Below are 16,308 nucleotides of genomic sequence, written 5' to 3'. Positions count from 1 at the left end.
ATTATCGGATAATTTTGAACACCCCTAGTGCAAAGCACGTGTGTTAGCCCACAAAGGGTTTGCAAGTAGCACAACGTAGGGGGTCTTGGGTTATGCTTGTGGGTTAGCATGACACGGCTTAACACTGCCTACTGTCGTGCTAAAACACAACACTAGCAGATCCAAAGGATTAGCCTCGTTGACTTTGAAAGGTTTTAATTTTGTACGTGTAAAATATCAGTATAATATCTAAAATTTTGCATTGGTTCAACCTCAACCTCTTAACTTTTCTTTTTGGTTTACTATTGAATATGGATACAACCGTATGTCACGAAATGATTTTAAATTAAGAATAAAATAATATCTAATTATATTATAATATATCAAAATTTGTATTACTCAGTTTTTATACAAATTTTGTAATTTATAATTAGGTGATTAATTAAATAGAAATTAATTAAATTAACCTAATTTTATTAAGGTTAAACAATATTAACCACCATTTTATGGATTATACAAGTACAATCAAAAATACATTTTTTTACCAAAAATATCGAACTCTAAATTCTATTATGAACAATTATGATAAACAACGATTAAGTATGATGAACATTAAATATGTGTGATAAGGCTTACTAGGTTTTTTAATATCCGACAATAAAAAAATTATTTATTTTCTTACCAAAATCATCGTTTCACTTAATCAATTAACCCATCATTTTCCCGGATTTTAAAAAATTCTCTCAACCTTTTGGACAAAAATACAATCATATTTGGTAATTCCATATAAATAGGAAAAATAAAGGTTATTTACAACTATTTTTTTATGTACATTCTACAAATCTTAATTAACCATAAAATGTGAACAAACTAATATTTATCAACACTTTTTTAGTTTCAAAAATTACAAAAGCAACCCAAATCTTTAAGAAATTGTTTAGACCCATAAAACTATGTAGAATTATTTGATTAAATAATTTTGAATTAGTGATAAAAAAAATTCTCAATCACACGAAATATCATATTGAGAGTGCAAATAATTTTGTTAAAAAAATATTTCTCATTCTTAAAAAAATATTACAACATATGTGATATGGTGAATAAAATAAAAATTAGAGCATTTTAATATTATTAAACATTCTAACTTTGAATTAAAAATATATAAATAAAGATACTCATTATACTAAAGCTATGGAATTTCACATTTACATAGGCATCAAAAGTATTGCTCATATAAGATTTACTTAAATGACAAACTATTCCCCTTTAATTTAAAAAACCTAATTTCTTACATGTTATTCATTTTGGTCGATAAATTCCATTAAGTGTAAGGACATGAAAGTTATTTTACATAGATTTTTTTATTTTTATAGTTTTATTTTTTTTAGAAATTTAAGTGAAAAATTTTTAAACTAGTAAGTATATATTAGTAATTTCATATTTATATTTAGTGTTAATAAAAATTATATAATTTTAACGAAGGGGCAAAACATTTATTTATGAAAAAAAAATTAACAAATTCATTAACAGAAATGAATTATAGGTGGGAATTTGGTTTTTTGAAACTTAAAAGATGGGAATGTGTTTTTCAAACCTTGGGTGGGACATAGGCACTTGGCCATTGAAATATTAGTATAGGCATAACCAATCAAAAGCCTCCAAATCTGCATGCATGACCCATTGTGAACTGACTATTATACCCTTAATTTAATAGAGATCTAGCCAGAGGCCATGTGAAATTATTAAATAAGTAGAGACTTTTTCCATTCAACTTTTAATAAGGGTAAAATCATGCCCAATCCTTATCAACCAAGAAGGTTTAGGTGAAGTCAAATTCTTTGATTTCTTTAGATTATGATTCATTAAACATGTAATTGAAATCAATGTCTATAGTCTCTCATTGGGCTTGATATGGTCAAATTATTGGTTCATAGGTTGATTGGTTCTATGGTATCATCATGCAGAAAATATGATATAATTAAAATTTTAAAATAAGTTTATTAAATATGTTTATTATATAATATTCAATAATAAATTATTTCAATACAACGGTGTCTTTGACCAAACAATGGATTTATAAATCAAGATTCAAGTCCTGACATCTTCAATATCAATTTATGTTCATAACAGTTGAATCAGTTTGATTTGATGGTATTGGTGGTTGAATGTAACATAATTTGTTCGATTTAATCTCAGGTCAATCCAATTTGGATAAATTCAAACTAATATTTTTAAAATTAGAGTGATGATCGAATTAGTTGTCTCATTAGCTTATAATTCGACCAATTCAACTAAAAATCGATCGATTTAATTTATTATCAAATTATAATAAATAGATTTTACTTAAAAATTTGTAAAAAAATAAAATCAATCAGAATACTTATACCTATAAAGATTAAAACATATCTCTTTTAAAGAGTAATAATTATTCATTTAATTTCAATAAAACAATTAAAATAAAAAAAATTTCAATCTCATAATATAAAAAAAATATAATTATGTAAATTATTGTCTATAGAAAATATTTCAATGGATATGAAATACTTTTTTCTTATTTTTTATTTTATTTTTGAACTTATTTTTCCTTTTAAACCTTTAAAAATTCTTCCAATCTAATACAAATAATTAAAATTTCAAAAAAAATCTAAATTTTAGTCAAACCCGATTTTGACTGATTCATCTAATAAAACCCTGTTTTGACTGGTTCAATGAATGAACTGTTTTTTCATGTTAATCGGAGTAGACTTGGAGCCAGTTCTCAGTTCAACTGGTTGAACTGACCGGTCCGCTCCGTTTTTTAAATCATAGATACAAACAGTTATTTTCTTTCCATCATTTCAACGTGAGCTAAATACATACATACATACTTAAGAAAAACAGACAGCTATTTTGCAGGTCCACATTTTGTTCATTATAGTAATAATAGTTTACAGAGAACAAGTAGAAAAAAAAATTCAGCTTGATCTAACAGTTTCAATGGCAAAAACTAAATCATCAAATTTGGCACCAGTTACCTCCTTTACGACCGTCTTGTCTTTCAGAATCTTGAAGGTTGGAACCACCCTTATTCCAAGCTCTTTCGCCAATGGCTGCCATTCCATTTTTATAAATATGTCAGAGAAGGTGAGCGCGAAAGTGATTTTCCAATATCATATTGGGATAAAACATTATTCATACAAATTAATCTCCAAAAACTGTCATATCAAATCATATAAAACAGTTTATACAGATGATATTCACCGTTATTAATATCATACAATACTATATGAATAGAAAATTACACATATTTTAAAATATTGGATCCAGTCCACCCATGATGGATTGGCCCGATCTATTAAGGTTATAAATACAATATTAATCTATAATATGTGATAATTCCAATTTTACCCTTAACAGTTATTAAAGATAACCGTCACTCTCCCTCTTTATTTAAATTGACATAACTTTCATTGGGACATAGAATTCTTACGCTAAAACAAAGAAAGACACAGTACTTTTTGGATTGGTATTATTTTTGCTTACATAAAATATATCGAAAATTGATGCAATATGGGAAAGTGTATTGTAAGATAATAACTAATACTTTTTTTTTATAAAAGTGATGATGTGATAAGGGTGCATCTAAGAAATTATCAAACTTTGGGGGTGTTTAATATTTTCAAAATGATGGTGTAATAACTGAGAATTTTTATTATTTAAAAAGAGATATCTTATGATACGCAATCTAAGATATATAAAATTAAATTTTTAATATATGATATAATACGCAATTCAACTATTATGGTGATATTAGTCTAACTTCACTATTGGAAAAGGCTATGCTCCGGCAGATTCTAATGCCGGAAAATGATGTCAGCAGTGAACAGTTATAGGTATGGTGTTTCCTACTATAGAAACTTGTCACTATGGATATTGAAATTAAAATTCATAGCTGCTATCATACTGGGATTGTATTGACACAAATTAATCCAACAGTACAATCATATCAATTTATATAAAATAGTTTGTCTAGGCTGTCTATTAATGAACTGTTCAATGTTGTACCTGTGACGTTTCATACTATAGAGATTTACTGTAGACATGTTAACAAGGATATCAAAATTAAAATATGTAACTACTAACCCTGTTCTCCTGGTTGCAGTCAAGCTTTAGAAAGACAACATCAGAGTATTTTTCAGACAATTCTTGAAATTTTGGAGCCATGATTTTGCATGGACCACACCTGCAGAAAAATATCAGAAATGAAGACAAATGTTATTCAAAATAGACCAAGACCTCACATATGTTTTGCCAGCTACGACAAATAAAAATAAAAATAAATGTAAAATCATCCAGAGCTGCAATGCAGTTTTAGTTACAATGAAACCCGCCGGCAACAGAGCTGGAATTGAGTTGGTATTGGTTTTCCAAATTGAAATGAACTAGCTTAAAACACAGGATACACTTGGTTGGTTATGTCCACAGGAAAGTCGAAGCAAAAGCGAAGAAAAAAGGTAATCCAGCAAAAGGGCAATTAACAAGTAATAGAAACATTAAACACAAATCAAAATGATTTGAATCGGTGAAAGGAAAATATTTTAAAACTAATAACTGTTGTCAATTTTTGCTTATTTTGTGCTTTTTCTCCATAACCAAGCAAGCAAGACCATTCATTCACTTTCTTCTTCTTCTGCTACCTTCATAACTAAGTAAACTTCCACAATTTTTCTAAGTTTACTCATCCAAAAAACCAACGCCAACTCAAATCACTGCTGCAAGTAAAGACGTACAAAGATGGCAATATGCTATATTCCTAAGTTCGTATGCGAAACAAGAATTGGAGGTCACCGTTCCTTGTATTAGTTTACACATCCCCAGCAAATGTTACTGTTGGTTCTTCCTTACTATTTCATCTCTAGGATGCCCGAAAAAAATAGCAATACTCAAATAATAAAACCATGTAAGCACATTTTTTTATATATAATTTGATATATATATATATAATATATTATTACCTTATTGATAAGTTTGAATTAAGAATAAAATAATATTAAAACAAAGTTATTCTCTAATACATACGACAACAAGAGCTACAATTTCATATGTTTTCCACTTTAGTCTTGCTAGATTGAAAATAGGGTTGAATTTGACCAGAGCCAATCTCGAACACGGCTCAATTTGAGTGTAGCCAAGTTGGAGCCCACCGAGCACATTTCAAAGGTGAGTTCAACTAGTTCAAGAGGATTCGAGCTTGAATTTGAGCTTTAACTAAGCTTTAAATTCAATTTAATACTAAAATAACTTTATTTAGTTGATTCATATTAAATTTTTTAGATTTTTAAGTTTGACGAATTGAACAATCCTAAAACTTAAACTCAAGTTAAAAATATTAAACTTTCAAATTTGAACTTAAACTCAAACTTGTTTTATATTTATTCGAGTTAAGTTCGAATTTAAATAAATTTGATTCGAATCCCGTTGTAATTGAAAATGGCTATCAAATTAAAGTCCTAGGTAAAATGGATGCAACTTTTAACTATGAATTGGTCCAATAAAATCTTTTTCTACGATCAACTAATAATGGTAACTACAAACGGCAAGATATGATTGGACCGACATACAATTAATATTGGCCCCATCTAGGGTAGACTTCAAAATGACATGGTGTGCTCGGCCTCCCCAAGATTTTTTTTAATGCTTAACTTTTTCAATACATGCATCATCTTCACTGAATTGATAAGGTTTGTTTGTAAACTTCCGGTAACCTTACTACAACTATTCTCCCAGTACCACAACAGAATTTATCTTAAAAAATATATATATTTTTAGAAACATATTTGAAAAAAAAAAATCCTTCTTAAATTACATTGAGAATGCTAGACGATTCTCACTAAACTGATAATGTCTCTTTCCTCGTACCGGTAAATAGACATGTTAATTGAATCAGATCGAATAAAGGCTCAATATGAAGCACAAAAAAAAAATACGGCACGAGAAAGTTTGACCCGTACTGAAGCATGTCGGGCTAAGCCCATAGGCCTATTAGGTTGGGCTTCGGGCTTTAATATTATGCCCATGCGCTGGCCTGACCCACTATTGTTTAAATTTTTTTTTCTTTGCTAGGCTTCTGCCTTGTGTTTTCTTCTGTGTTGCGGTAGAAGTCTTGTCAGGCAGAGAGAAAAGCCTTGGCCTTCAATATATTTTTAAAAATTTTTTAATTAATTAATTTTTTTATATAAATCTATTTAATTTTTCTTCATTTTCATTTTCATTTACAAATCTTTCAATCTTAATTATTTTATTTTATTTTTAATCTCATTTTCCCTCATCAATTATCTTTCAGAAAATATCTAAATTCATAAATAATAATTCTTTGTGTTTATAATTTTATTTTTATTTTTATTTTATCATTATAAAATATTACAAATGAATCAAGTATCAAATGAATTCAATCTATTTGAATATTATCATAGTATATATTTATTTATGTTTTATCATTTGAAAAATAATTTATATTTACAATTTTTTTTAAATATTTAAAGTCTGGCCTATTTAAGACACATTTCTATATAAGTCGGATTTTGGGTCTTTATATATTAATGGGTCGATCCAATCTAAAACCCTATTATTGTTTGGGTTTTGGGCCCAACCATTAACCCGATGGGCCGAACCTAAGCCAGCCCAACCCGGCACGGCCCATCAACACCCCTACCAGTAAACATACCACAATTTCCCTTCTGTAACCATACCAAATTTAAAATATAAATATAAATACTTCTAAAAAAACTTCTTACGAAAAAATTAAATAAATCAACAAAAGTAAGAAAAACAAGAACCGTACCACTGGGTGTACATATCGAGAACAACCGTCTTGTCGCCGGCGGCATTAACGATGGGCCAGAAGGTGTCTTTGTTAACCTCGGTAACCTGGCCCACAGTGTGTTCCACAGTATCTAAGCTCGACCTGACTCTAAATCTCGAACCATCGTTGACCTGATGTTTCATCGACGAGGAGGCTACCGCCAACGAGGAGCTTTTGGAGCTCTTTGAGGAGGCGGAGGAGGAGTGAAAGGAAGACTGGGTGGAGCTGGCGGTGGTGTGGCATTTCGACGGAAGAGAAAGCGGTGATCGAACGGCGGAGGAGGAAGAGGAGAATTGGAGGTGGAGGAGAGACATCGTCTTTAGAGGTGTGCTGGAGTGGAGAGACCAATGAAAACGAGAGAGCGCTTAGCGAAATAAAAGGATGAAAGATATAAAATGACTAAAATACCCTTCCGTTTTAAAGTCTTAAAAAAAAATAAAATTTGCAAAGAAATTTCCCAAATGAAAATTCGAATAAAATTGAATAAGTTATTAAATAATTTGGTTTTAAATTTACTCTTCAAACCTTAAAATGTGAATCTGAACAAATTTATACTAAAAATAACTTTAAAAAGTGTTTTAAAATGAAAAATAAAAAAATCTTTAAATAAAAACCAGACCAAATCAATTTAAAATTTAAATAAATTATTTGAATTCACCCGTGAAAATGAAGAATCTCAACAATTTATCTTAGTTTAAGAACATGAAAAACATTCTAATCTCAAAATTAAATAGTACCAAATAAAAACTTTATATTAATATATTTATTATATAATTCAATACTAATGATCCGATATGATATATTAAAAAAATGATTAAGGTTAAATATTTTTTTTATACGAATAACAAACAATTTGGGTTCATTTCAACTTGTTTGTGAAACTAGTTACTATATTTTAAGATTTGACTTGAAGTATTTTTATTTTAAAAAGAAGTTAAATTTTGTTTAAAAAGCATATAGAAAAATGGTATTTAAATATGTATTAATTATAGAATGGTTCGGATTTATTTTGAAAGACTTTGCAGTGTAGGGGTATTTTGGTCAATATACGTTATTTTGCGAAAATTATATAAGAGGTGTAGGAGGATTTGAGGAAGTAACGACAGTGAAAGGGTGAAGAGAATCATTGGATTTTATGATTCTCAAATTACAAAATACCAAATTGACCTTGGGATATGCCTCGTGGATTGAAAAATCTTGGGGTAATATGGTCTTTTGGATGATCTTTCTTTGGCAGAAGTACATCACCCACATAAATTAAAAGAAAATTTTTCTTTTTAATTTTTTACTTTATATTCATAAAAAATATAAAAATTTTATAAATTTAAATAAATTTCGCTCAATTAATATTTAAAAATAATGAAAAAAAAAAAGTGTAAAACTTTTGTAACCATGAATTTTTGTTGTAGGCTGAAAATGAAGTTGCCAAGTTGATAAATAAAAGTGGCATTTTGAATCCAACTGGAAAAGAAAAAGAGGTGGATTCTATTCTAATTATCTCAAATTTAAATCTTAACTTGGCTTAAATGAACTAATTTTAAGTTGAAATTTAAATTTAATTCAACTTTGAAGATTTACCAACGTCATTACACTAGAGTTTATCTCACAGATAATTATTTTTTTTCTTTGATGACTTTTTTGTTTTCATAACGATATTTTTTCATCCTCTAGAACTTTCCTTCATATTCTCTTATCCTTCTTTTTTCTTCTTTTCTAGTGATTTTTTTTCTTATTCTCTCTTAAATTATCTTCTTTTTTTATAATGATTCTTCTTTACTTTTACCACTTTCTATTTTCTTCGATAATTTATCGTTTTCTTTTCTGGTGTTATTATTTACCAATTGATTAACTTGAGCTACATTATTTGTTTGATTAATAATGTCTCGACACCACATTATTTGTTTGATTTTATGATATCATAATTTAAAATTGTTCATATGGTTAGATTCGATTTAATTCAAACCAAATTCAAATAAATTCTTCTTGAAATTACTCAAGTTCAAATGTTTAAGATTGAAAAGTTAGAGTTTGAATTTGACTTAAACATAATTTGAATTTGGATTCATTCTAAATGACTTGAGATCAACTATTTAGATTAGTTTAAAATCAGTTTGTTTGAATTGAGTTTGAGTAATTCATATCAAATCCAATCATATTTTGGATTTGGATCTTTATAGAATATTTTTTATTGAAGAAAAGAATATATAACGAAATTGGAGAGAGAAAACAGAAACCCCATATCAGTGAAGTTAGACATTTTGAAGGATCGGTGGGGGCTTTAACCCCCTTGAAAAAGCACGATCCATGGGGCATGATCTGTAATTGTATTGGATGTATCGGGGTCTTAGAGTCTGACTTACGAGTTGACCCAGCACAACTCACAAAAAATTAAAAATTGAAAGTTAAAATAATAATAATAATATGACAGACTAGTCGTATTGGAACCCTAAAGGGGCCCAAATAGGTGGCTCCAAATTTTCAGGATCCAAGCCCATGAAAACTTGGGTTTGGGGAGGACTAAGTGTTTTCTGGGAGAAAGCCTCCTTACAGTCAGAGGAAAATAATGCTTTTTTAGTATGAAAATTGTTTTGATATATCAACAATATTTCATCTAGAAAGGAACAAGAATTAATGAGTATAAATAAATTGATTTATTATCATATAATAAAATAATGTAATACTCTTGAAATAAATTTATTTTTGTAGTATTTTAATAAAAAACTATACTACAATTTTCAAATTATATCTGTTTTTTTATTGAAGAGACTAAACTTTATTTTTTTATTGAATGAATCAAATTTTCAAATTATTATATAGAACAAACTATATTTTCAAAATTTTCAATTAAAATGATCAAACTCTATCTATTTTTTATTGAATGTGTCGAACTAATCTTCTTATTTTCAAAATCAAAACAAAACTACAATTTTAATTGTATTTGTTTGGTTTCTTTAATATTTATAAAAAGTTTGATTTCTTTAATAAGAAAATCCAAAAATTCAATCTCTATAATAAAAATAATCTAAAATTTTGATCATTTTAATAAAAAAGTCCGATCTCTTCAAAAAAAAAATAATAACTCGGTTATTTTTCATATTAGGAAAAGTAATTTTCTAATGTTAACACGCAAAACTTTCCTCCGGTTCGATGTAAATAGTTTTGTGAAGCTTGTCTCAAATGTTAAAATCCATTTTCTACGTTGTATATATATGCACACATTCCTTTGTACAAAATTTATGAGTCAAACCTTTAGTGGGTGTTTAATTTTGAGAATATTTTATTATCAAAATAGAGAGATTTTTTTGAAGATAAATTACTTATAAGATTACTAGATATAAATGATTACTATATTTAATAAAATTTAATAGGTATAAATAATTATTGTGTTTGGTTAACAGCAATAAAATAATATTAGTAAATTGTTTTACTTAAATACCGTTGAATATAAATATGTTTAAAGATTTTTTATATTATTTATAATATTAATTAAAAATAAATTTATTTTTATCTTAAAAAATTAATAAATAATAATATAATTATAAAGAAATCAAGATTACCTTGGTAAATTTTTAATACCTAAGGTGAATATGGTAATTAGATTACTACCTATATTACCTACCACTTAAATATTAATAATATAATATTATCATAATATTTTATTACTGACAAATCAAACAAGGTAACATAAATATTAAAACATAGATTATCAAGATAATTTTTAAATCTCTGGAATCAAACGACCCCTTAAGAAGATCCAAGGGTCCAAGTCTCATGATGAGTTTAGTTTCAGTCAATGTTTGAACTTATTTTAATTATTTAATTAACTTAAAATAAAACCAAAGATATTAAATTGGGTTACAGTTGAACCATTAGATTGAATCTTGTAATTATTAAAACTTGAACAAAGGAATATGCATCACATAATATTTAATATAAACGCTAGGAAGCTAGCTTAGTTTGAGAGCGAATATTTTGGCCATTGTTGAGATTCAAAATGAGTCAATATGGTAAGAAATATACATTGTATATCACAATTTTATTTGATTGAATATTATTTTAATATTTATTTAACTTATAATTGATTGACTATTAGTTAAAATGATCGGATTAGTTAAAACTCAAATCGAGATTCCAAGTTGAATTGAGTCAGCTTGGTTATGAAAATCAACTTAGCTCAGTTCAGCTCAGCATAAATTTGTTTAGATCAAATTAAAGCCGATCAGTTCATCTCTTTTTTAAATGGAATTAAACTTGAGTTAGTAGAAGTTTTGTTTGGTTTGAATTGTGTGTCAAGTGGATAGGTCAATTATAATTGAATTTGGTTTGTTGTCCGATTCAAGTTATTTTAAACAATAATCAATATGATGTCATTTTGTCTTTTATTATGAAAAAAAAAAAATTGTTTTGTTAATAAGGTAAGAACTCAAGTCATATGTTCGAATCACTAATTCAAACTATAAAATCGATTTAAACTATTTTTTATTTAAGTTAAATTCAAACTACTTTTAACTTTGATTAAACAAATCCAAATTAAATTTGGATTAAACTATTTTTCTTTCAAATCAAATTTGACCCAAAAAAAAATCCAAACGTTCCTTTCTGTCTCTACCCAAACCAACCTTTAAACTAAGTTAATGTCTAATTTAACTTCAAAAATATTGGTGGCACTATCAACATAGTGCATATCGCAAGCCATTATACAATTGTTTTTTTTTTTTTTAAATGTTTTTTCCTCAACATTCCACACTGCTCCAAGACAAAATCACAACTTCATTTGACAGAGGTAAGTTTGGATTTGAGCCGAACTGAGTTTGAGCACAATTTGATTTGTATAAAATTAAGTTCAAGCTTGAGCTTGCTTTAAATAAGTTTGAGTTTGATTTATTTAAAAAAAGTTAAGCTCAAATTCAGTTCAAATTTGAGTTTTTAACTAACTCATTATTAAAACGATATCATTTTAATATATATTGATCAAAACGATATCGTTTTGTATCAAAATTTTTAGTTTACTCACTTAACAATTATACACTCCAAAGCTCGAGCTTGAAAATGTTAAAGTTTCATGCTCAAACTCATTTGAGTTTGACTTATTTTAAATTTATTCAAATTGATTTTGAGCTTAAACTCTAACGAGCTTGATTCAAATGCAGCCCTGGATAGTGATGTTAAATATATGGTAATTTTGGCACAAAGGGACTACATTTTCTTTATTATTTTTTATCAAATAAAGTCCAAAACTCCGTACATTTCTATCATAGGATAAAATCACAAAGCAAATTATATAATTATTTTTCTAAACCATTGGAGTATTCAATTGGGAAATTATTAAAAATTTATATTACAAAGCAAGTTCTTTAATTTCTATGCCTTCCACATTGAGATCATCCAATAGTCTCATCTCCCTCGAAATGAGAACTAATTTGGATATCTAGTCACAACTTTTGTGGGAATTTAGATTATAAAAATATGTTTTTGTTTCGATTCAAAAAGTTGACACGTTCATTAAATTATAGTTGTGTTTCTATGTAAATGATAATGAATGAAATGACTTTTAAGTAGTTCGGTCTTTAGATCGAAAGTCTACATTTATAGTCATTTTATTGAAATTTTAGGAGAAAACTCCTACTATTAATCTTACCTTTAACATTATCAAATTGATAATTGGTTTTATTGTACACTGTGTTTTTATGTAACGATTTTTGTTTTAAAGATTAACTTTGACTATAGAAAAAAGAAAATAAGTAAAACTTGACAAAGTTAGGGATAGATTAGAGCTAAGTTCGAACAAAGTTGACTCAAATTGAGTCTGAATCTATAATAGTCAATTCGAGTTTATTTAAATTGATGTATAGTATTGTTAAAGGATGTTGATGAGGTGAGTAATACTGTCAGAGGAGTGGATATGCCAAACTGATACTAAGTTACTGAACTTGAGTTTGACTCATTCAAATTAAATAATAATTTGAACTCGAACTAACCCAATTCAAATCTATTTCTATACCAAACAATATCATGCAGAGATAGGAGGGCCACCTGTTGTATCAAAGTATAAAAATACAAACTCTTATGTAAAATGATGGCTTTCCACTTGTTAAAATTTAAAGAAGATTAGACATTGCATTTATTGTCAAAGCCTCCATGTATGACATTAAGAACAAAATATGTGTGAACACATTTAAATCAATTAAAGGCCCGACAATATTTTGAGCATATAGGGTGGTGGATAATACTTATAAGTACCTCGTCTCTTTATAATAGGATCATTTGAATTTACATGAACTTTTACTCTTCTCTCAATTCTTCGTTTACTTCAATTCTCTTTACATAAATATTACCCTTCTCTCAATTCTTAATTCAACCCATTTCTCTCTAAATTATTGTTATTATATTTATAACACTCAAAGTTTTGATTTCCTTCCTTTCAAAGCTTCAATTCATTTGCTTGACTTGGTATGAAATACAAAGTAGCCTGAAACTCAAAGTAATCTTACTTGAGAGTTATTTGAACATTTCCCACCCAAGGTTTGTCAAATTAACAAATTTTTACTGTTTCAGTTTGAAAAAGTCAAAATTTTACTCGTTATTTATTCTTATTATTGAATTTATTTGAACTTTTTTAAAAATAATTATTTTATCCTTTATTAAAATGATAAAATTTTCATTAACACTTACTAATTAAAAATTTTATTATCTAAACTTCCAAAAAAATAAAACTCTTTAACCGACTTTGAAATGTTATGTTTTGATCAATTCTTTAGATATGTAATTGTCATTTTTGAAATTATTGAAATTTTAAAAATTTCAAAAGCATCCCTAAACTTTTTAAAAATTTTATTAATACCTTTAATATTTTCAAAAGTAAAATATTATTGTTCGCCCCCAAACTTTTGAAAAAGAAAAATTTAAAAAAAAGGGAGAAAAGAGAAATAAAAAGAATAATGGGGAAGGGGAAGGATATATATATATATATATATATATATATATATATATATATATATATAATTTTAGAAAAATATAATAAATCACAATTTTAGCTATAAATAAGGTTGGATTTGATTCAGTGTGCTTTAGCTAAAATTTAAATTTAAATTAAATGAGTTAAGTTCACGTTAAGAATTGAGCTTATTTTCATAAAATGATTCGAGTTCGAATTGATGAAAACATTTTAGTTTGAGTTAATTCAAATCGATTTCAAAATTGAATTATTTTTTAATCAAGTTTGAGTCTCTAAATTTATCAATCCCAAATCAATTTCAAACCAACTCATTTGAATTTAGGTAAATCTTAAACTAGATCTTATTTGGACTCATTATAAATCGAATTCAACTCTCGTTGCATATAAAACCTAACAACTTGATGCTATAAGGAAACATGACATGTGAGGTGAGGCCCAAGTCATTTGTGTCACATTTCACAAATGAATTCAACATTCACAGGGATTTTAAATGCACAAAAATTTTAGTTACCATTTCCAATCATCAACAATATGGGAATTGACATCTCACCCATTTCTCATGATATAATAAAATGCTTCACTATAAAATTTCAAAATTTTTTATACGTAAGGGTGGATTCGATTCAAATCAAATCAAATTTAAGTTGGCTCAAACTTGGATCGAGGTCATACTCTAAAATTCAAGTTAATGCACAATACTATCGGAAGATCATTGACAAGATAAATGATATCTTTGATAGGATAAAAAATATCATGATCGAACAAACAAATTGATTTTAAACTGAATTAAAACTTCAATTTAAATTAACTCATTAGTGAATTCAGTCCAATTCAACTTAAATCTAATCCACTTTTAATTATAGATAAAATATAGTAATATTATGGTATTTTTTCATAATTACATGAAAATATTTTAAGTTCTACATAATTTTTTATTTACATATATAATTAAAAATATAGTTAAAATATTATTAAATAATTACTAATTATATTTATCCATAATTCTTTTTCCAAGAAAATTGACTTCACAACAAAGTTTTCTATATTTCTTTTTCCAAATTAGGGAATTTTCAAGACCCCTTAAGGTTTGTTATATGACAATTCACCCTTATCATTTCAAAAACATCACAAACTTCTCTTGAAACTTATCACTACTATCAAATTCACACCCTCAATTCTAAAACCTTGGGATAAATTTTGATTGTAGGCTTTTGACAATTTTCAAGGTAGAGATTATTTTTAAAATTTATCAAAGAAATTATATGAGATAATCAAATTCTGTTGGGTTTTTGAGACGTAATATACTAAAATATTCTTTTATGTCGACGAACATCATTTTCGATTATTCATTGTTTACAAAGAAGAAAAAGCTAATATTTGTTATTGTACTATTATCAAGCTCGATATATATTCACTTTTCATTTTATTGACGGATTTTTTTTTTTCAAATCCCACTAGAGTTACGATTATATGGTTGAATATTGATGATTAAAGTACTGGGTAAATAAATAATATCTACTAACAAATAGAAGCAAACTGATTTATTATTATATAATTAAATGATTTAATTATTTTATTATCTTTAATTTAAAATTATTTATTGGTATATTAGTTTGCATGTATTTATTATTATCAACCATTTACATATGAAAGAATAATGTTATATGCAATTACTTATAATGATGTCTCACTATACAACTGTGTTAATTTATACTTAATTAAAAATCATCAAATTATACAATGACACATCATTATTATTACTTAATTTGGTACTTATTATAAATATATATGGTTTTATTAATACATTAATTTGTGTACATAAATAAATATACTTATATATGTTCTCATGTAATTGAACGTTATTTTATTTTTAATTTAAAATTACTCAATCGTATAATAATACATATTAAATATATAATAATTTATATACTCAATAGGACTATGCATAATTTTGTTGATGTAAAACATATATGAACTTAATTTTTATATTTAGAGAGTATAATAAATATAAGGGGTTTAAGTGATATTTACCATTTTATTCTACACTAAACCGAAGAAAGAGAGAGAGTGACAACCACGTGGAAGAAACAGCTAACAAGAAGCAAAGGAAAGCCGTCTCCATAGGCAAATCCACAAGGCAACCAAGGTAGAAGTGTTTTATAAACCAATCATATTTCGTTTTTTAATTAAAATAAAATAATATAAATGTATATCGATATTTATATTTATATTAATATATTAAATATTATTTTTTATTAAAATCTATATACATAGAATAATACTATATATACACATTTTTTTATATGTAATCAGTATATATAAATAATATATTATTATGTGATTAAATGTTATTTTTTTATTAATTTAAAATTATCTAATCATATAATGATATATAATTTATATATATAAATTATATATAAAAATAAATATATATAATTTTATTGATATAAATAATATGAAATTTATTTGTATTAAAATAAATAATTTTTTCTCTATAGCATTATATGTCACTTAAAATAAAATGGTAAACTTG

At 26.5% G+C, this 16,308-nt stretch overlaps 1 protein-coding gene across 1 annotated transcript; it reads right to left on the bottom strand.

Annotated features, from left to right (window-relative positions):
• Window positions 1-2,786: 2,786 nt before the first annotated feature.
• On the bottom strand, window positions 2,787-7,161 carry LOC123206203 (thioredoxin F-type, chloroplastic-like). The gene is made up of 3 exons (XM_044623350.1): window positions 6,800-7,161; window positions 4,102-4,201; window positions 2,787-3,068 (listed from the first exon to the last, which is right to left on the bottom strand). The coding sequence occupies exons 1-3, from the start codon at window positions 7,132-7,134 to the stop codon at window positions 2,934-2,936; spliced, it is 570 nt and encodes a 189-aa protein (XP_044479285.1). The 5' UTR covers window positions 7,135-7,161; the 3' UTR covers window positions 2,787-2,933.
• Window positions 7,162-16,308: the final 9,147 nt, after the last annotated feature.

Source organism: Mangifera indica, chromosome 2 (genome assembly GCF_011075055.1).
Source record: "Mangifera indica cultivar Alphonso chromosome 2, CATAS_Mindica_2.1, whole genome shotgun sequence".
NCBI classification, from domain to species: domain Eukaryota; kingdom Viridiplantae; phylum Streptophyta; class Magnoliopsida; order Sapindales; family Anacardiaceae; genus Mangifera; species Mangifera indica.
Note: the sequence above shows the minus strand (reverse complement) of the source record. Positions and strands in the feature narration are given on the sequence as shown.

Excerpts from the sequence above, each read along its gene's own strand:
- LOC123206203 (XM_044623350.1), bottom strand. The coding sequence starts at position 7,134 with ATGTCTCTCCTCCACCTCCAATTCTCCTCTTCCTCCTCCGCCGTTCGA. Across the intron at positions 4,202-6,799 it reads CTCGATATGTACACCCAGTG|GTGTGGTCCATGCAAAATCA; the intron begins GTACGGTTCTTG and ends ATTTTTCTGCAG. Across the intron at positions 3,069-4,101 it reads ACTGCAACCAGGAGAACAGG|CCATTGGCGAAAGAGCTTGG; the intron begins GTTAGTAGTTAC and ends ATGGAATGGCAG.